The 23,155-nt window shown below is 41.6% G+C and overlaps 1 protein-coding gene across 1 annotated transcript in view; it reads right to left on the bottom strand.

Annotated features, from left to right (window-relative positions):
• The window catches only part of MFSD6 (major facilitator superfamily domain containing 6), a 70,395-nt gene that overhangs the window by 45,997 nt on the left and 1,243 nt on the right, over positions 1 to 23,155 (bottom strand). The window contains exon 2 of the mRNA XM_010862892.1: positions 14,665 to 16,273. Within this exon, the coding sequence (XP_010861194.1) occupies positions 14,665 to 16,220 (1,556 nt within the window). The 5' untranslated portion in view covers positions 16,221 to 16,273. The remainder of the gene's footprint in view (positions 1 to 14,664; positions 16,274 to 23,155) is intronic.

Genomic DNA, 23,155 nt, shown 5'->3' on the forward strand with positions numbered 1-23,155 from the left:
TAGATATTTTTCTAGAACTCTCTTGCTTTTTTGATGATCCAGTGGATGTTGGCAATTTGATCTCTGGTTCCTCTGCCTTTTCTAAAACCAGCTTGAACATCTGGAAGTTCATGGTTCATGTATTGCTGAAGCCTGGCTTGGAGAATTTTGAGCATTAGTTTACTAGCGTGTGAGATGAGTGCAATTGTGCAGTAGTTTGAGCATTCTTTGGCATTGCCTTTCTTTGGGATTGGAATGAAAACAGACCTTTTCCAGTCCTGTGGCCACTGCTGAGTTTTCCAAATTTGCTGACATATTGAGTGCAGCACTTTCACAGCATCCTCTTTTAGGATTTGAAATAGCTCAACTGGAATTCCATCACCTCCACTAGCTTTGTTCGTAGTGATGCTTCCTAAGGCCCACTTGACTTCCCATTCCAGGATGTCTGTCTCTAAGTGAGTGATCACACCATTGTGATTATCTGGGTCATGAAGATCTTTTTTGTACAGTTCTTCTGTGTATTCTTGCCACCTCTTCTTAATATCTTCTGCTTCTGTTAGGTCCATACCATTTCTGTCCTTTATTGAGCCCATCTTTGCATAAACGTTCCCTTGGTATCTCTCATTTTCTTGAAGAGATTTCTAGTCTTTCCCTAATAGCCTCACTTTAATTTACCTCTCTAAGGACCACATCTCCTAATGCAGTCACATTCTGGAGTGTTGGGGATTAGGACTTTAACAGGTGAATTTCAAGGGCCACAATTCAGCTCAAAAATGACCTCTAAGCCTACTTACAACTCCAACATGAAAGAAAGTTGAGTAAAAAGTCCTAATTTGTTTTGCTCAAAAGCCATCTAGGACTCCCCTGTGGTCCGGTGGTTAAGAATCTCCCTGCCAATGCAGGGGACCCGGACTTGATCCCTGCTCCAGAAGAGCCCACATGTCCTGGGGCAACTAAGCCCATGCACCGTAACTACCCAAGCCCGAGGACCCCAGAGCCTGTGCTCCACAGCGAGAAGTCAGCGCAGGGAGGAGCCCACACATGGCAACTGGAGAGCAGCCCCCGCGCCTTGCAACTCGAGAAGCCTGCACGTAACAACAAAGACCCAGCGCAGCTAAACAGAAAAAATACACACACTTGGCAAGTGTGACTGTAAGAAGAAGCCATCTGCTCCGTGGACCAGAGACAGAGCCTGTGCAAGCAGAGGCAGCTTCCCTGGGCCTCTGCAGTCAAAGCGAGTCCGCACCCTCAGAGGAGGAGTGTTAGCATTTTGTACGACCCAATCGACTGTATTTACTCATTTATGTTATCTAGGGCATTGCTGTTTACTCTTCCAGAGCTGATGTAAAATGAAAGGCTTTGACAAACAGTGCTAATTAACACATTTTCACAAGGGGCAGTGCGACAGGGCGCCTGCTGCACCCGGGCTGAAGCGGTGGCATCCAGGGCACACACAACAGGAAGGGGACTTTTCTCAGGAGTGGTTCTGGGTCATACTACAGGCATTTTGAAAAGATCAAATAAGCATGTTAAGAAAAACACAAAACAGTGCGCAAATGTGTAAACTCCCATTAGGTACAATGCACATATCTCAGCAAGAGCAGCCAAGTCTTTTACAAATTCCATCTGAGCCAGCACATGGAGAAATGTTTAAGGTTTAGGATGCTAACATCCACTGAAGTCAGCGGGTGCTGGAGAAAGAACATTCTCCATACAGATCCCAGTGACTGCTGTCATCAATCACCTCCCCTATCACGGACTGGTGTCACGGCATGGCCTGGATGAGTTGGCATGAATGGCTCTGTGTACATTTCTGACTTATCAGCAAAAGCCACGAACACCTAAGTCCCTGGTGGGGTGGCCAGGGAGGAGTGAGATCTGACGTGTGGTTTTTCACATAGAGAAACCAAGCAAAGTAAAAAAATTAGATCATTAGCATCAACAAAGACACAACATCAAATCCAACCCCCTTGTTTCACAGAGACAAGAAAATGCAGGTCCAGAGAGGCAGGAGAGGGCCACCATTAGTAGGCCAGTGGAAGGCCAAGGGCCCTCTGCTCTGTGGCTCTTAGGCCGGTAACAAAGTGCTCTGCTCCTACTGCAAGGCCCCTGCGTAAAGTCAAACCTACACACAGGCTTGAAGAAACATCTCTGAATTGGATTCAGGAAGTTGGGTATATGTTTAGGTTGACTTTAGAAGATGGTTGGCTGGATGGCATCACCGACTCGATGGACGTGAGTTTGAGTGAACTCCAGGAGTTGGTGATGGACGGGGAGGCCTGGCGTGCTGAGATTCATGGGGTTGCAAAGAGACTGAGTGACTGAACTGGACTGACTGAAGATTTTAAACTTTGATGAGTCAGTAGGAATGAGGGAAGAGGAAAGTAGAAAAACAAAGGCCACTCAACAGCTGCCCAATATCCTGGATCACAAAAGAAACATTCACCCAGAAACAAAATTTTGGGATGCTAGATGGAATGGCTCAAAAGACCCTTTCTACTGATGCAGAACCAGAGACCTCAAGTACCAGTGCTGTGGTAGGACACAGGGTGAACCAGCATTTCCGCCTCCACCCACGGGCTGGAAGAGGGCTGCCTCCAGCAAGCAGACTTCTAAGTCAAATAATCAGAAGTTGACTGCATGGTTTGGGTTGGGTAAGGAGCAGAAGGGATTGCCTGGCGGCTCAGCAGCAAAGAATCCACCTGCAACGCGGGGGACCCAGGTTCCATCCCTGGGTTGGGCAGATCCCCTGGAGGAAGAAATGGCAAGCCATGCCCGTGTTCTTGCCTGGAGAACCCCAAGGACAGAGGAGCCTGGTGGGCTATGGCCCATGGGGTCACAGAGCCACACACAACTGAGCCGCTAAGCGTGCACACACATTCAAATTGTAATGCCTACAAAAATATCGTAGATTCATTTCTATTAGTGATCTAGAAATTGGAAATGGAAACAATGATTTTCTGATTTAGCCTAATTAGGAAACTGAGCATAAAACTGTTCCCCTATAAAAACTACAAGAATCTTCTTTGTGGAATAAAGTATATTACAGCTATTAGTAGCATTCCTGAGGTAGGGTAATAAAAATCAATCCTACACTCGGGCATTTGTGTTAAATAATAATAATAATAATAATTGATGTGTTTGCTGGTCTAGTCTTGGTTTGTTTTCTTTCCCAGTTTAATTGCACCTAACAGATAAACACTGGGGCTTCCCTGGTGGCTCAGAGGTTAAAGCGTCTGCCTAGAATTCAGAAGACCCAGGTTCGATCCCTGGGTCAGAAGATCCCCTGGGGAAGGAAATGGCAACCCACTCCAGTACTCTTGCCTGGAGAATCCCATGGAGGGAGGGGCCTGGTAGGCTACAGTCCATGGTGTCACAAAGAGTCCGACACGACTGATCGACTTCACTTTCACTTTCAACAGATAAACAGTAGCCACAGAAGATAACCCTTAAGCCATTTGGGGCATCATATTCCCTCTGGCATTGCGTTTCTCCAGGCAGAAATCCACTCTGGAATGAAGTCCTTGAGTTATGAGTTAATAACACCAAAAGAGCATTAAAGATACAGCCACAACTTCATGTCCTGACTTTAGAATATAATTTTCTTCCCCTTACAAGCACTGAACTTGTCTCTTCCCGAAAGTCCTGTTCCATGGCACAGCTTCCAGAAGTAACGCTGATAGCGTCATGTGTCTTGTTTGAGGTAGGTGATTGCCCCAAATAGCTTTACTAGCTGAAGGGAAGGCAAGAGAGCGGAGGAGGAGGATGGTTACAGAAATCCCAGGCTGAAGTTAGCTGTTGTGCCAAGGTTTCCCGCAAACATCTCTAGCTTCATTCTCTCTCCCGAGATCTAGACTCATAAACACAATTCCCCATTAGGCATCTTTCTCATCTAATAGGACCTCCACAAGTCCCATTCTTCAGAACTGATACCCCTTCCCTGGGTTTCCTTGCTTGGTGAGTGGCACCACCAGCCATTTGGTATCCAATTCACAAGATGACTCTTCTCACTGCACCTACAGTAGGCCCTGCCCCCCCAAAACTCTTGATTTTACTTGCTTTACTCTTTTCCAACTCCCAGTGTCTCAGGTACCTAAGTTAACACTTCTGTAACACCTAGTATTTTCCTTTTATGTTATGGTCCTCCACCCCCTACCAGACAGTGAACTCCTTGAGAGAGGAACCTTATCTGTCTTGTTCAACACTGCATTCATAGAATAGAACCTGGCCACTTAATAAAGACTTCTTTAAAGAAATACTGAGAGAACGTAGTATTTAACTGTGAATTAGCTCTGTTAATGACGTATGATACCTAGTCATGTCTGATGGCTGGTCATCATACATACATTTCTGTATGATACCTAGTCATCATTAAAAACAGTTTTGCCACTTATATTCAGTGTGAATTGGTTTAATCACATTACTCTCTTCCTAACACTTCTTGAGGGTAGTTAATCCGGAGGAATGACAATTTCACTGGGGGTAAAAAAAAATAATTTGAGAGAATGGGGTATTTTAGAGGAATGGAGAGCTACCAGGAAGACAAAAGAGGGTGGTTGGAACAGGTGAAAAAGTTGTATTGGACACTGCTCACTGAGAGCAGTCTGAGATGTGAGGCTCGGCTGCATAAAGGGGCAAAATACTCTCCAGTCTAAGACGGTGCCTACGAACCTACAAGGCAGCTGAGAACACAGGCTTTGGAGTCTGTGTGGTTGGTTTGAATTCTACCTCTGCTAGTTACTAGCTGTATGACTGTGGGCAACTTACCTTTGCACCTTGAAGTTCCCCACTCTATGATGGACATAGCAGTGCCTAACTCACAAGGATAAACGGGGGCTTGAAGACAAAGCATTTCACACAGTGCCTTGGAGGGCACTTGGATGTAGTAAGTGCTGAAATGACAGTGTTAACAACTATTATTATTTTCTCAATATTATACTATAATTATAATGTTTGTTAAGTTTGGAGATTTCTTAATTTAAAATTTTTATTTTTTATAAAATTTAAATTTTTTAATTTAAAAAATTTGCTATTCTGCAATTTTGAAGTTGCTAAAAAAAAATTTTTTTATCTGGGATTGGTGGAAGGCACATCAACAAAGGTCATGCATGAGTCACCAGCTTGTGACTCAAGCAAGAAAGGACAACTCATTATTTATCTGAAACTCAGAGAACAAAGTAAAATGGGACTTCTCTAAAGTAGGGCAGAATAAACAATAATAAATGCTCCACCCAGAGAAGTGTTGCAGAAAGGGAACCCCTTCCAGGACCTGAGAGTGGGCTCTTGTCTAACATTCAGAAAGGAATTGTCCGGAAATGAATGGTCCAAGGAGACACAGCTGACAAACCATAAAACCTGAGACAGCGAGCCATGCAGCAGAGTCCTCCTGGCTTCCTTTAGCCTGTTGCTGTCCGCCCTTCCCAGTAAAGTCTCACGCTCTGTCAGCCGTGTCTCCCTGGACAATTCACTTCCAAGTGTTAGATCCCCTCTGGGGCATAGAAGTGTTTTAAAGAAACATCAAGGCAGACATCTGTTCATGTCACCTCTTGCTCAGACTCACCAATGACTTCCCATTTCTCTCAGGGAAACACACTGTCTCTCAGTGGGACCCGGAGCCCTTGCATGAGCCCTGCCCACCTTGCTGACTTTATCACATGCACACTTGTGGTTGGTTCCCTCATCTTCCCTGGGCGGCTTCTGTGCAAACACCACTCTGCTCAGATGTCCCTTCCTTAGAGAAAGCCTCTCTGTAAGCTCAAGCGGAAAAGTCGCCTCTTCTCAGTCGCTCTGGGAACCTGAGTCCTGCATGAATTTTGCCACGTCGTCATTCATCATGATCAGAAATGAGATAATCTGTGTACTGTTCACTGTCTACCCCAATAGAAGGCTTGTCCTATGAGGACTGGCCTTTGTCTATCTCATCACACATTCCAAATATCCCCAAGACCTACAAAAGCGCCTGTCACATAGGGCATGTTTAAGAAACACGTGTTGAAGGAATGAATTAATAACAACAGGAATAACACCACCTGTTGTTTACAGCTGAGCACTTACTATATGCTATGCATTATCTTATTAATCTTAACAATGGTATCAAGCCAGATACAATTATTACCACCATGTCACAAATGAGGAACCTGAGGCTTAACAAAGCTAAATTGCTGGCTTATCCAAGGTCAGATACAGTTGAGCACTTATTATATTGCTATGCATTACCTTATTAATCTTAACAATGGTATGAAGTTAGATACTATAGTAAGTGTGGGATTTGAACCCAGGTCAAATGCACACACGCACACATGTGTACTTTTTACAGGTGAACCAGCAAAAAGAAGAACACAAGGAGACAGGAGAACTACTAGATGACCCAACACTCCTACCAGGGTTTGGGAAGATGACTAGGGTCAACCCTGGGCCAATTTACTTTCTGCTCCTGTTCATTCTCCTAAGTGGAGTGAAAGCCTGGCCACCATCCACAGTTATTACCAAGGACCATGCCAATCCTCCATTGCTGAGGTGACCTCACTGCACTCAGCAGTCAACCACACCACACAGCCTCACAGTCCAAAACTACGGTCCCCAGACGAACGTAACTCGACACTGATTCTTTCTGAAAATGTCTGAGCTTCCTTCCATGTGTTATCTTTTTAAAGGAAAGAAAAAGTTAACAAGCTACTGTTTGTCAGCCTCCAGACTACGATTCGAAGATGTTGGTGACAGCAGACCAAAGGTGAAGAAGAGATGATTAATACTTGAGAAATAAGAATGGGGTGCGATTCTTCCAGTTGGAAAGGCTTTGGAGGGATATGCTATGAAGGAAGCTTGAAGAAAAATTCTTATCTACTATTCAAAGTATCCTATTGAAATTATATAATTAAAATCTACCAAGCATCACAAGAATAAGTAGAAATAAGTTAGCCACACTGCTTAGGCTTTTGACTTGCACAAAAAAGGCAGTAATTGACACTGTATGACTCAAGATAATTAAACAGCTGGTGCAAACACTCATACTTGGACTCACGTCAGCAATAAAATGCATGATCTCTGGGATATCACTTGACTTGACTTTTTAGTACCTTGATCTCTTAATATATAAAGAAATATTATAATTACTGCCCAAGTCAGGGTTATTTGATACATTTTGATATTAATTCTTAATGAGGTACTATAAATTTCCACCTGATTTCATTGTAAAGAAAAAGAACTAAGACCTGAAGCCATGATAACTATGTAAAAGTAGACTTCTAATCATTAAATGTGTGCTACTTAGGGAAAGCTATACGGGAGAGCCAGGTGCTCAATGGTAAAGAGTCCTGCCGATGCAGGAGATGAGGGTGCAATCCCTGGGTCAGGAAGATCCCCTGGAGTAGGAAATGGCAACCCACTTCAGTACTCTTGACTGGAAAATTCCATGGACAGAGGAGCCTGGTGGGCTACAGTCCATGGGGTCAGAAAGCATTGGACCCAACTGCTGCTGCTGCTCTGCTAAGTCACTTCAGTCGTGTCAGACTCTGTGCAACCCCATAGATGGCAGCCCACCAGGCTCCCCCGTTCCTGGGATTCTCCAGGCGAGAACACTGGAGTGGGTTGCCATTTCCTTCTCCAATGCATGAAAGTGAAAAGGGAAAGTGAAGTCGCTCAGTCGTGTCCAACTCCTAGGGACCCCATGGACTGCAGCCCACCAGGCTCCTCCATCCATGGGGTTTTTCAGGCAAGAGTACTGGAGTGGGGTAGCGGCACAAAATCTCAGTGTTTATTTTACCTGATATATAAAGATACAATATGTCTCCCTAGAACATATACAGCTTTAAACAAACATAAGCTCTCTCTCACTCTCTCTCACACACATATCTGGTTCCTTTATGGGAAGATAATTATATTGATTCACTATAAACAGACCTAAGCTTCAAGCTCTTTTCCAATCGAAAATACCAAAAAAGGGAGAGAATACATATATCTAGCACCAAGAATGGAAACTTTGAATATTTTGCTGTACTTCCTTAAAGAAACAAAATGTTACAGATAAACGGAGGGCTTCCCCTGCCCTCTTTCTTCCCCAACCAGTCCCCTTCTTTTTATGTCCTGTCTAGAAAGCTAGGGCTATATGAACTTAGGATGCATTTTCCCTCCATAAATTTAAGTGTTTTTTTTCTATACAATTAGGCATATCCATAAAAGTATGTATAACTTTTGAAACGTATTGCTAAAATTTGCATAAGTGCACCAAACTGTGTATTATTTTGCTTTCTCCCCCATTCAACATCATGGTTGGAGAGCTTTCTATGCTGACATACTGATATAGTGCATTCCTTTCCTGCATACTGTTCCGTCTTACGACTATCCTACTCTGAATGCACCTATTCCCCAACTGATGAACATTTAGACCAGTTCTCTTTCTCACTGTTAGAAAGCTGCAGTAAGCAAGCAGTATCTTTGTACATGTCTCCCTGCACATGTGTAAAAGTTTCTCTGATGGCTCATACGGTAAAGAATCTGCCTGCAACATGGGAGACCTGGGTTTGATTCCTAGGTTGGGAAGATCCCCTGGAGGAGGGCATGGCAACCCACTCCATTATTCTTGCTTGGAGAATTCCCATGGACAGAGGAGCCTGGCAGACTATAGTCCATGGGGTCACAGAGTCGGATACGACTGAGCAAATAAGCACCGCACACAGCAAAAGTTTCTCTAGGCAGGTAAGTATCTTAAAATGCAATTATCAAGCCATAGGAAATGTCCAACTTGTACATTACCATGGACTGCTGAATTGGTCTCCACAGTGGTTATCAAGCAACATAATCTACCAGAAGATTGGCTAAATAATAATAATAAAAAAAATCAAGAGAATTAATATACGCAAGTCACTGTTCTAAGCAATTAATGTGCTTTATCTCATTTAATTTTCATGAAAAAGAGGTTAATACTAATGACATTCCTACTTACAGATGACAAAACAGACATACAAAAAGTTATATAACTTCTCCAAGGCCACATGGTTCCAAGAGGCACAGTCAAGTTCTACACCAGCAACACGCCCCCAGTCCATGCTTGTAAGCACTGTGGACACTGCCTTTCACGAATAAGGACGGGAAGAGACCTTTCCCTGGAGACTGCAGCTATTTCCTTTCTCCATTTTCTTACTCTTGATCCCTGTTCCTTTCATTCCTTGTCCCTTTATTTTTCCCTCTCCCTTACTCACGTCTCCCTTGGTCCACTTGTAAACATGTCTAGAAGACCATGGCTCAGGTGATGGCATTGGAGGGGTGCTCAGAAAGGCACTTGCTCCTGAAGCAAGATGTGGAAACAGGTTACAGTATCATATAGTTCCCCATAAACATGAGGATACAAGGATACCTACTTTAAACCATAAAAGAGACCAACATTTCAGTAAGATCAGAAACTCAGAACAGAATCTTGGAGACAAGCATAACTGATTTTCCTCAGCCCATTTCTCTTCTTCAACAACAAGGCTTCCTTGCTCACTTTGCTCATGTTTCTGGTTTTAACTATCCCAAATCTGTATTCCCAACCCTAACCTCTTTTTGGGCTTTTATAACAGTCAACTGTCTGTTAGACACTCCCACAGAGATGTTTCAATTTTAAGGTAAACAAACCCATGACTGGATTCTGATGAACTTCCACCCTCTCCTCTGTTCTGTATCTTCTCAGATTTCCTCCTGGGTCTGGCAGAACCACTGCACCCAAACTGAAACCCGAAGGTCTCTCCATCACTTCTCACATCAAGCCGCTCCACTGATTCTACCTCCCACCACACTCCGTCTCTGAACCTCTGCTGCTACTGCTGTATTCCAGGCCTAATCATCTCTCACTTGGACTGTTTTAAGAAACTTCTCAGTGGGCTTCTGCTTCCAAGTTCCCCACTGCGCTGCAAATAAATCAACACCGGTGGCTCTCCTTGGCTCCAAACCTTCCCACACTGCCCTCCTGCACCCAGGATAAAGCTCCTTTCCTAATCCCAGCTCCCATCTGGCCTTCTCTCCCCCCATCTTTTCCAACCCCCTTCCTTTTAGTGTTCATCCTTGCATCCTATTAATCTAGGTTGTCCAGGCCTAAATAAACTCTTCAATTAAACTAAACAAGTATGCAGAGTTTTGATTTTTAAATGATAGAGTAATAGTTACTCCTTTAGATCATGTTTAATTTCAAACGAGATGGTTGAATGGCATCACCAACTCAATGGACATGACTTTGCGCTAGCTCCAGAAGATGGTGAAGGACAGGGAGGCCCGGAGTGCTGCAGTCCATGGGGTGGCAAAGAGTCGGATACGACTCAGTGACTGAATAACAATGACAATGTGAGAAATAAGCCTTATCATTTTTTTTCTATTGTGGTAAAGTCATTTTGTAAATAAAAAATAACATTCCACTAAGAAAAGAGAAGGAAAAAATATTCAGGTCCATCCTCTGTTGTTGTTTTATTTTTTAAATCAAGAATTGAATTATTCTATTTCCATTGTTTCCCTTCATTGTGGCGATTGCCAGTATAAGTTCGAAGCAGTTAAGGACAGTGGATGTCAGGATATGATCAGGGAAACAGGCACCAACCTTAATTCAGGGTGGTTAGACAGACGCCGGAAGAGCTGAGAAGCCAGAGAACCTGGAGAAAGCTGCAGACAGCCTCCGCAAGGCCTAGGTCTGAAGGATGGGGGTGAGAGCCGCGTTACCAGAGCTCAAGGTCACAGCGCACAGAGCCACAGGTGAGCGGTGACTTGACAGGGCACGGAGGACTCAGGTTGACAGGAGGCAGGGCTGAGTCTGGGAGCAGGGCTGAGCACCACAAAGCAGGGAACTCTGAGCACATCGAGTGAGGCCTGCAGAGGGCAGCCCTCAGTCTCCAGCTGAGTACTGGTCAACACCTGCATCTGAGCAAATCACCGAAGCCGGGGCAAGAACCACGTGAAAGGATTACAGGGAACAATCTCCAAAGTTCACCCAAGATGAAAGAGGGAAGGTTTTTCCCTTTCTTCACACCCTCTCATTCTCCACCTGGGCCTCTCACCAGCCTGGCAGTTACCACCCTGGCTGGAATACCTAGGTACACACCCCCAGACAGCTTAAGGCAATTGGTCTACATGTAGCTGGAGCATTAGGAGTTTTAAAAGCTCTCCCAGTGTGAGTCTACCATCTGAGCACCACTGCAGCAGTGGACCCAGCAGACCAGGGGCTGGGAGAAGCAGCTTGTGGAAGCCTGCACCGTGCCCCGCGAGGTGCGGAGAGGCCCCAAGAGCCAAGGGGGCCAGGATCAACAATGAGGCCGAAGAGGCAGGTAGAAACAAGGGAGAGGATACGAAGCAAGAAAGTCATAAACACAGCCCTAAATCTCCAGCTCCAGGTCAGCTCCCCCGACCTCACCAGCTGCGGTTTCCGCCCTCTTCTGATGCTGCCGGCTATCCCTCCAGTGACAGGCTGCTAACACTGCCGCACGTGTCCTCAGCTGTGGGCCGGCGTCCCGCTATCTGCTCTGGCTCTTTCTGCAGCACCCACCAAGAATGTCTGTGTTCCTCCTCTTGCTAGTAGTATCATGTATTTCCCTCTCTCCTCCCTAAATGACCAGCCAACTCATTTGGATACTTGGCAACTATTTAGTAGTAATTAATGGCTAATGATGGTTAATATATTATCGCTTCCAGACAGTATTTGCATGACAAAACTGACTGAGTACAAGAATTTCAGGTCAAAGTCAGAATTGCTTGAGTAGATTTTTGTGTGTCCCTTAAAATGTAAATCAATTTGAATCGCATAACATAGGTGATGGCCTAATATTAAATGGTAATGATTTTTGTTGTTCTTCTTAGTCACTCAGTCATGTGTGACTTTTTGTGACCCTATGGACTTCAGCATGCCAGGCTTTCCTGTCCTTCACTATCTCCTGGGGTTTGCTCAAACAAATGATTAATTGAAATGTATTTTGATCACAACTCTACTCATGGTTGCTGAAACATTCAACAAGGTGAATATAGCCTTAAAATACATTTATATTTCTAGATAAAGAAATCTAGTCATTGTCATTACATAAATTAGCCTAGAAATGTACTTGCTGTAAATACCAAAGTTTTGTGGGTTTGAATCAAAAGAAATTTACTTTTTTAGTGGAAATAGGAAGCATTATCCTATTTACCTGAGATAGCCACTTTCCAATGGGGACAAAATCCAAGACTGAAATCAGAAATCATTTACTCTGTGTGTGTTTAGACTGATAGATACGTTAGTCAATGAAAAATGGGGCCCAAACTGCAGAACTGTTACAATAGTAAGTGGTTCAAAATTGGACATGCTGTTTTAAACATTGTTTTCTGGTATGATGGTTTCTTCACTACAAACCTATATAAACTTACGAAAATCTACTTTTTAAAAATTCTTTTTGTTGCTTTCTTAATTTATTTTTAATTGAAGAAAAATTACAATATTGTATTGGTTTCTGCCATACATCAACTTTTGACTACATTAGGATAGTTACAATTTTTGTGGTTATGCTGCCTCCTATAAACAAACCCCCATAAGATGGTCACAGAACACTGGAAAACATGAGTGCATATATGCGGGCCAGACAGATCTCTCCTTATGATCCTACAAGGGAAACATAAAGGCTATTCACAGAAAGATGATTTCTGTTTATCGGTGAATACATGATATTCTTCCAATTAAAAAGTGAAACTGTCATCACTACATTTTTAAGCCCTCAAATCTCAACCACCACTAACCGGGCTCCAAAAATTCTCACCAAAAGAAACATATCCATTCTACCTAAACACGTGGGCATAATCTCACCACAGCTATCAGAATCAACAGGATAAAAATCCAAAAGCAGTAAATGACCACAAACTGATGGAATCCCAGTAGGCTTCTGGGAACAACAATGTGACCACAACAGCTTTCTTCTTCCATTACATCATTTAAGGAAAAAAAGATGCTTTTGTATGTAAAACTAGAAAATTAAGGTTAAGTGAGTCATTAGTTTTTATATAATGAGATATTAGCATTCATGTAATGAGTTTTTATGTAATGAGTTCTCTCTTATAAAAAGAAAACACAAGTGTGAAGTTTATGTAATTACCAAACCTAATAGTAAGCCCGCTAGGATTCTATCATAAAGCTGTACACTAAAAAAAAAAAAGCTATATACTTTAGACAAAAGCCAAAGGTAGAAGAGACATTACTTTTCGTAGCATATGAGAAGACCTTAACAATTTCTGTGAAAATAAAACCTACATGCACACTCTGTACTGGGTCGACATTCAATTAACATTATTGAGTGATTAAATCATGATGTCTAGGAAAGCCACTCATGAGTAAGACCTAACAAGGTACCTTTCTGGGAATAAATGGCTGTGGTTTTTAAACACACTATTAGGTGAGAGGAGATCCTGCTCATACAACCCAACCAAGCTGAAGAAATTCATCACCGTGAGTCTAATTCATTACAGCGCAGACAACATAAACATGACCTGGACAAGGTTAAAGGACAACCCCAGACCATAATATCACAAGGCTCTTTGCCGACTGGCCCCACTGAGTGTGCCTCAGGGACCCTGTGTCTCTGGTGGCTGTCCGTACAGTGCCTGACTTTGTTTGTGACAACAAAGGGGTCAAAGATTTGAGACGGAGAAGGAACGGGACACAGCTTCCCAAAGCAAAATCAAACAAGGAAAAATAGCCACAATTGCATTGGGAAAAGAAAGATTCTAGGTTGAAACCTGACAATAGAAAATATTTTCTTCAGTTAGTCAAAGGAATATTAAAGGAAAAAAGATCAATGTTTCTCAGATCTTGCCAGCATCTATTTCTCCTTCGTAATTTCTCATAGAAACAGTAGATTTAAAGATTACCACATACACACAAACACACATGGTTGCTTTTAATTACAGCAACTTCAAATTTTAGGGACAGACATGCCATGCCTTTCTGTGAGGTTTAAGTGTATCTGGCTCCACACTTTAGAGCCAAGAGCAAAGCAGAAAGACATAAAGAGCAAGGTACTATTCACACAACTTCAGACAAACATTAGTGGTAAGAAACTTTACATAAAAAATACTAGGTATTTATAGATTTTTCTGCTTAAAAGGATTACATGGGAAATTTTAGGTAGAAGAAAGATTTTTAAGTATCCCATGCTTTCATGGCAGATAAAAATGCAGAGACCCATGTAATAATCAGAAAAAATTATATAAGATGCTCTTCCATGTAATATCATGGATTAATGATTTTGGTGGGTCACATCACAGCCTTATTAAATATAATGGACATCTTCAATACACCAAATGTTCAAGGTGTTTCTGCATCAGCAAGTAGCTGAGAATAACTGAAGGCTGAAAAAACATAATCCTCTTTATCTACTTAAACCCTTCTTCATAAATGTCTTAGACAGCTGGACCCTTCAAGGTCCATAGAGTAACAGAGTCGACTAAATTGGTGCTTATATACTTGAAAACGTTTAATGTAAGAGTCCCTTAGCATACAGAGGGGAAACATCATATATTGAGATAATTCAACTAGGTTCATCATTTCCTTCCTTTTGATTCTATTTTAAAGAGAAAGAGCAACCGAAATTGCCACTCCCACCTAAACCTTACCCCCAACACAAATTATAAATGTGCTCAAAGGATCTTATAAACTATGAAAAGATAGAGTTCAACTGCGAGGGGCAGCAACAGTAGGCATGCTCTTACCTGATGTGGCCAATCAGTTCAATAAGCTTGTGACTAAAAAAATAAGCTGTCAGCTCAGACACATGGCTCAGGACTGAACAGACCCCAAAGAGAGTTGTTGTTCCATTCAGGTCCTCCAAATGCCAGTAGAGAAAGGTGAACACGAAGCCATATCCGAAACCCATAAACCAAGCCACGAACAACACGGAGCCGTACTGCACACTGCAAAGCAGCCTGATCAAGTCCCAGAAGCTGAAGGCCTGCGAGTGGCTGGTGGCGGTCGGTGTCTCTTCAGAGGACTCCGTGGAGCTGTTCCGCTCCACCTGAGGGATCTCTACCTCTTTTCCCTTACTTTCCCTGTTTTTGAAGTGGCTGTAGCGGAACCGGAACTGAGTAGCAACAATCAAGGCCATGGTCATGAGAACCCCAAAGACGAAGAAGACGATCTGGTAGTTCCGGTACTCGGGCGGCTTACAGCCCTTCCCTTCGATGAGCACGTCTACGTGGGTGTAGTCGATGCCGATGCCCACAGACAGCATGGCCAGGCCCCAGCCCAGGGACCCCCACATGCGCTGCAGGCCGTAGCGGTCTCTGTGCTTCCCCAGGTACTGGAGTGTTACTGTGTCCACGATTGTGACGGAGGAGGCACTGAAAAACTCTCCTATGACAACAACTACCAAGACCACCAAGAAGATGGCCTCCACTTCTTGTTGATCATAAACAAGAGTGACTCGGTCAGAAGGTACAGACTTGGTGGTGGTGACCATAGAAGTGGTTGTCTCCCTGGCTGCATTTCCTGGAGGGGTAGAGGAGGTTGCAGTGCTTGAGTTCAAGGTCACAATATGGTCAATAATTTCATCAGTCTGAGTCTGCAGAGTGGGTGCACTGGTCTTGTTTGGAGCTGTCGAGAAGATGACAGTTTCTGTGACATTGGGCCCCACTTCTGACATCACTGGCCCACCATAAGGAAGCAGGTGCCTTTTGTCACTAATTCTTGGGGAGGTGGTGATGAAAGAGACAATGGAGGAATTCGTTGGCAGGATAGTGAATGGGTGACTTGAATTGGTGGGATGAACTGTCGGGGGGATCTTTGGTACACATCGCAAGGTAGCGGGTTTGACAAATCCAATGCCCAGGTTGAATAAAACCCAACACAAAAGAGAAAAGAGGAGGACGATTTTGCCTTTTTTAAAGCGATCTGCAACTACACCCCAAAAGGGGGCACTGCAGAATTCAATGAAGTATCGAATACCTACCAGCAGTCCACTCTGGCTGGGTGACATTCCCAGCTGCTTGTAATACACAGGCAAAAGGGGGTAGAGAGAGCCATATGCAGAGTAAAAGAAAAAATAAAAGACCTTGGAAATGAGAAGATCATTGTTTATCTTAACGCAATGTTTCTCTATCCAGTCTATTTCCTCCTCGGGAATAGCAGCTGTTTCAGAGGGGGACGGCGTTTCATTTGAAGGTGGTTCTGGTTCCCTGGAAATACCATTAAAAGGATCAGCAAGCACGTATTTCCTCTTCTGTTCCTCTTCATCATCGGTTAAGATGGCAACTTTATCATCTGTCGCCATGGCTTATCACCACCATTAGAAAGTTGACGACCTTCAAAATTTTGGCTGTTGATCTGTAAAGTAAAATTTAAAAGAAGGCTTAGTATGAAAATGATAACATTTAAACATAAGAGTTTCACCTTGTAGGAAATAGAGGAGTTTCAAACTACAGCTAAAAATAATAATTGTGAGAGAGAACTATCACCATTCACTTGCAGCCATACAATAATGATAAGGAAAAATAACTTTACAAAAATCAAGTGCTCTCTCTGTGGCCACTGACTGGCTATAAGTACATCTTCTAATAGTTCATTCTTCAGGTTCATTCTCAATCTTTTCACTGATTCCTAGGGAAAATGTACAAATAATAGGGATTACGTCTAAACCTAAGAGTGGGTAAACAGTATTTACAGTTTCTCGAGTTTACTTTTCAAACAAACCCATTGCACTATGAAGTCTAGAATGCTTAGAAAATAAAGGCAGCTAAAACCATTTCAGTTTCTAGGGAAAAAAAAAAAAACAGAAATAAGCCCTTAACCATGACTACAAATGTGATGAGAAAAAGGGACCCAATCGCACATTTGCATCTGCAGTTGGTCACTACAGCCATAACAACGATATCCTGATAAGGAAGTAGTCCTTACATTGCTTATATCACATACATTTTCTTTTTTTTCTCTCTCTCTTTTTTTTTTTTAACATACATTTTCCAGATGTGCTTTTATAGACTGTAGTTTAAGAAAATGTCAGAAAAACAGCAGATAGCATTTACTGAGCACGTACTCTGCACCAGACAACACTGAAAGGCCTTTAAATGTGTTAATTCACATTCATCACAATATCTCTACTGTCTCCTCCATTTTACAGATGAGAAAAAATGAGGCGTAGTGAGTTTAAATAACTCACATGTGCACAACAAGGATTTGAACTCCAATATTATGATTTTAGGCTTCCCATATGGCTCAGTGATAAAGAATCCACCTGCCAATGCAGGAGATGCAGGTTCAATCCCTGGATCAGGAAGATGCCCTGGAGAAGGAAATGGCAATCCACTTCAGTATTCTTGCCTGGGAAATCCCATGGACAGAGGAGCTTGGGAAGCTACAGTCCATGGGGTCGCAAAAGAGTCAGACATGACTTAGCAACTAAAACAACGACATTATGGCTTTAGGACATATACTCTAGTATAGCACACTAAACTGCCAAATATCACATTTTGGATAATAAAGTGCTATTAAATCTTTTTATGAGACAGGGTGTTTCATATGAAAGATAAGCAATATAACAAAGGGATAAACTTATCGGAACAATGCCACATTCCCCGGAATGTCCTTTTCTTCTATTATACAAATGATTAAAGAGTCAAAAGGTCTTGCTTACATCAAGATTTGTCAAGGTGCAATGAGTACATTTGTATGTAGGAGGTGTACGTATTAAATATCTATTAATTCCTTTCATCTTCTTTACTAGAGAGAAATAACTCCACCCTTTGAAGTACATCTTGCTCTCCCTTTTCCCAAAATGAGAAGTAAATTTCTGAAGATCTTCCAAAATCATGCTTGTAAACATTTAAAAATCTCTACCTAGCTCCAGGCAGACAGTAGAAACATAACGTAATGAGGCCTGTGTAATAAGTCAAATAAGTCAAATTATCTTTTACCACCAAAAGCCAGGTGTCAACATAGTTCTAGCTTTGAAAATGTTCATATATTTCTCTTTTTTTTTGGTTAAGTTTTTTTTTTAATCTGAGGTAAAAATTAAAATTCATGTAACAAAATTAAATTCATGTAACAAAAAATGAGCCATTTTATTTTTTTTCTTTTATTTTTTTTTCAGATTTTTATTTTTTTTATTATTTTTTTTAATTTTATTTTATTTTTAAACTTTACAATATTGTATTAGTTTTGCCAAATATCGAAATGAATCCGCCACAGGTAAAGTGAATGATTCAGTGGAATGTAGCACTTTCACAATGTTGTACAGCCATCACCTCTCTCTAGTTCCCAAATCACAGTTTTCTTAATCATGGAAAACTTTTTTCATCTCCCACAAAACTTGAAGGAAAAGCAAAATCCAACCTTCTGCTGCCAGGCTAAAAGATTTTCCTCACTGTTCCCTATTATTTTTCTTTCATCTCTAGTGCATCCACCTACTCAAGTCAGCACCTCCAATTCTATTTCAGCACCTGAAAAACACAGTCATTCTCCTTTGGATTTATTTTCTAAATCAATTTAAGTTTGAGTTCAAACTTCAAAGAAATATTTGTCATTTTTAAAATGTATAAAAATCACACGACACTTCTGGTAAAAATGGCAGATTGAGCACATCTGTTTTACTGCATCCCTAAACCTGACTCAAACGGCAACACCAACAAACACCCACGCTTTTAAAGTCGTAATCCAAGCTGTGAAAATTAAAAGGTACATAATAGCAATAAAATAAAATTCTGGAAGCCAAAACATAGACAACTGGTAAATAATGGTGAATCTGAGAAAACTGGAACCCTGGTTGACAGTGGGGAAAGCCAAGAACAATAAATTACAATTCATTCCTCAGAGTCCCTCAAAGGCTCACAGGTTGGCCACATGAGGTTTATCTGCAAGTAAGAGGATATGTGTTTAAGTGGGGGTTGCTGCTAACAACAGAGTTAATGGAAAGTCTGGACCCCAGCGCAGAAGGCTCAGTCCCCTTCCCCTCTCCACCTAGCTAGCCAATCAACTAGAGGATATCCCTCTGGAGAGGATAAAACGGAGTTCTTGAGTCATAGAGGACCAGTAACAGCTGAGATTACGGCACCATACTGAAAAGAGGGGGCCGCTGAGTGAACATACACATCCGAGATTCAAGCCCTGGCCTGGACCCCAAGCCCTATCCCACTTGCCACACTAGGTTCTCAGAGGCTGGAAGGGTCTTCCCTGGAGAATTTGACCAACCCAAGAGAAATGACCTCTCAATCATGATATTGAAACCTCCCCAACTAAACTATCCAACCAAATCACTCCACACAGGAGCTCAGGGTCTTAACAAGCCCTGTCACTAAATGTGAGCAGTCACCAAGAATTCTAAGACATTTAACAAATGGCTCTTACAGGAAAGAGGGAATCAAAACAGACAGGAAAAAAAATCAATATGGAGAAAACAGAAGTTCTATGAGGAGGAAAATAGTTCTTAAATATAACATTAATATTTTCATAAATAAGATACATACATGCTACAAACATGCTTGAAACAAATAAAAAAAATAGAAAGTTGAAGAACAGAAATAATAGAAAGTCTCAGCAGTGTAAGAAATATATATATAAAGAAAAACAAAATGGAAATACAATAACCAAAACACAAAAACTCTATGGATGGACTCAACAGCAGAATGGAGGAGAGGGAAGAATCAGTGAACTGCAAGTATAATAGCAATTATACAATCTTAACAACAGAAAAAAAAATAGATTGAAAAAAAATTAACAGGGCTTCAAGGACCTGTGGGACTATAACAAAAGATTGAACATTAATGACATCAGAGTCCTTAAAGGAGAAGAGAAAAAGAGCAGCGCTGAAGTATTCAAAGAAACAAAGGCTGAAAACATCTCAAAAGTGGCAAGAGACATGAACCTACAGATTTAAGAAGCTGAATGAACTCTGAACAAGTGAAACCCACACCAAGACACAACGTAGTCAAACTGTAAAAACCAAACACACAAAAAATCTTGAGGGCAGAGACAGAAATCACAACTTACCAACAGGGGAAAAACCATTCAAATGATAGAATGTTTGTTTCTTTAAAACCGGACCCAAGAAGAAATACAATATTTTTTAAATGCTGAAAGAGAAAAATTGTCAAGCACGAATCCAGTATCCAGAAAAAAAGACAGTCAAAAACCCAGGAAACTATGGACCAATATCCCTTACGAACACAGACATGAAAATCCTTAACAAAGTATTAGAAAATTTAGCAAGAAGAATTGTGCATTATGACCCTGTGGGATTTATTCCAAGGATGCAAGGCTGCTGCAGTACTTGAAATTCAATCCATATAATCCACCATATAAACAAGCAAAGGAAAAAAAAAGGTATCATGGTCCTAACAACTGATGCAGAAGAAGCGTTTGACGAAATTAAACACTCATTCCTGAAAAGTCTCAAAAAATTGGAATAAAAGGGATCTTCTTCAACTCAATAAAGATCTCCTACAAAACCCCACAGGTAGCATTACTTTTAATGGTGGAAGACTGAATGCTTTTTCTCTAAGATAGGGAAGAAGGGAAGATGTTCTCATCACTCTTAGGCAACGTCGTGGTGGAAGTTCTAGCCAGTGCAATACAGGGAAAAACAGGAAACAAAAAGTACATAGATCAAAAAGGAAGAAACTGTCTCTGTTTACAGTGGCACGATTGTCCATGCAGGAAATCCCAAGAAATATAAAAAGCTTCTAGAAAGAAGAAATATTTCAGTATAAATTAACAAAACATGTACAGGACTATAAGCTGAAAAACTACAAAATGCCAGTAAAAGAAAGAAATCTGAAGAAATGGAGAGCTATATCATGTTCATGGGCTGCAACACTCAACACAGTAAAGACTTCAATTATTCTCAAATTTATATACAAGTTTAACACGGTCCCTATCAAAATCTCAGGAAGGCTTTCTGGGAATTTGGGTGAGATCACTCTAAAATTTGTCTGAACAGGAAAAGGAATTAGAATAGCTAAAGCTGGTATCTCAGACGGTAAAGAGTCTGCCTGCAGTGCGGGAGACCCGGGTTCGACTCCTGGGTCAGGAAGATCCCCTGGAGAAGGAAATGGCAATCCACTCTAGCACTCTTGACTGGAAAATGCCATGGACGGAGGGGCCTGATAGGCTACAATCCATGGGGTCGCAAAGAGTCGGACACGACTGAGCGACTTCACTTCACTTTAAAGCAACATTGAAAAAGATTTATCACCTGAAGTGAAGTCGCTCAGTCGTATCTGACTCTTTGGGACCCCATGGACTGTAGCCTGCCAGGCTCCTCCGTCCCTGGGATTCTCCAGGCAGGAATACTGGAGTGGGTTGCCATTTCCTTTTCCAGGAGATCTTCCCGACCCAGGGATCGAACCCAGGTCTCCCGTATTGCAGGCAGATGCTTTTACCATCTGAGCCACCAGGGAAGCAACATTGAAAAAGATTTATCACCTAGCCACATACTAATCAGGCTGTGTGATGCTGGCAGAAGAACAGACACATAGATGAGTGGGACAGAGCAGAGAGCCCGAGAATAAATCTATGCAAACATGTCCAAGTGATATCTGACAAAGATGCAAAAACAATTTGGTGAGAGAAAGATGATGACCTTTTCAACAAACAGTGCTGGTGCAATTAGACATCAGTAGACAAAAAATAAACGGCTCATACGTTATATGAACACTCACTCAAAACACATCATGGATTTCAATGAAAAACTATAAAACTTTTAGGGGAAAAAGACCCCTAGATTCTAGTGCTAGGCAAACAGTTCTTAGACTTAATACCAACAGCATGACTCATAAAAGGAAAAATTGATAAATTAGACGTTATCAAAATTAAAAACTTTTGGCCAAAACCAACACAATATTGTAAAGCAGTTATTCTCCAATTAAAAATAAATTGATTTTTTAAAAATTAAAAACTTTTGCTCTGGGAAAGACTCTATTAAAAGAATGAAAAGAGGACTTTTCCTGGTGGCCCAGTGGTAAAGAATCTGCCTTCCAGTGCTGGAAAAGTGGTTTCAATCCCTGGTCCAGGAAGATTCCATATGCTGAGGGGCAGCTAAGCCCATACACCACACGAAGACTCATCACAGCCAAAAAAGACAAGACAAGACAAGCTGTAGACTGGGAGAAAATATTTGCAAGCCACATATTCAACAAAGGGCTAGTAGTATCTAGAATATGTAAAGAATTCTCAAAACTCAACAGAAAATATACCAAACAATCCAATTAAAAAACAGACAAGACATGAAGAGACATTTCATCAAAGAGAATATATAGGATATACAGATGCAAATAAACTTGTGAAAAAATGTTCATTGTCACTAACCATTAGGACATAAGTTAAAAACATGATATACCACTACGTATCTATAAGAATGGATAAAATAAAAAATAGTAACAACACCAAATTCTAACATCAATAAAGAGAAATTAGATCATTCATACATTGCTGTTAGGGATGTTAAATGGTACAGCCACTCTGCAAAGCAGTTTGGCAATTTCTTATAAATTTAAACAGTGACTAGTGACCCAGCAATTTCACTTTTGGGCATTTATCCCAGAAAAGTGAAAGCTTATTTTCACACAAACACCTGTTCACAAATAAAGCAGCTTTATTTGTAATAGCCAAAACAGCTTAGGTGTCCATTGCGGATGAATGGTTAAACAAACCGTGGCACCTCAATACCACTGAAAACTGTTCAGCAATAAAAGGGAATAAATGACTGACACAGTAACCTGAATAAATCTCCAGAGAATTAAAAAAGAGAGAAAAAAGCCAATCTCAAAAGATGATGTACTCCATGATTCCATTCACAGACCATCCTAGGAGTAACAGAAGTACTGGTGTGGAGAACACAAGAGAGACTGCCGGGGCTCACCAGGAGTGGTGTGGGAGGGGGAGGAGGTGGCTGCAAAAGTGTGACAGGAGGGCTCTGGTGCCCTGAAAGTGCTCTGCATCTCGACTGTATCAATGTCAGCTGTTCTAATGCTTTTGCAAGATGTTACCACTGGGGAAAAGTGGGTACTGGATCAATGGGCTCTCTCTGTATTATTTCCTATAATTGCATGTGAATCTACAATTATCTCAGAATAAAACAGGTTAATTTTAAAAACTCAAGATAGCAGTTACCCTGGGGTGAGGTAGTAGCTAGAAGAAGGTCTGGGGTCCTGATAATTGTTTTCTTTTTTAATCTGGATCTTTTATTAAATGGAAGTGTTCACTTTGTAATAAGTC

Source organism: Bison bison, unplaced genomic scaffold (genome assembly GCF_000754665.1).
Source record: "Bison bison bison isolate TAMUID 2011002044 unplaced genomic scaffold, Bison_UMD1.0 scf7180017864485, whole genome shotgun sequence".
NCBI classification, from domain to species: Eukaryota; Metazoa; Chordata; class Mammalia; order Artiodactyla; family Bovidae; genus Bison; species Bison bison.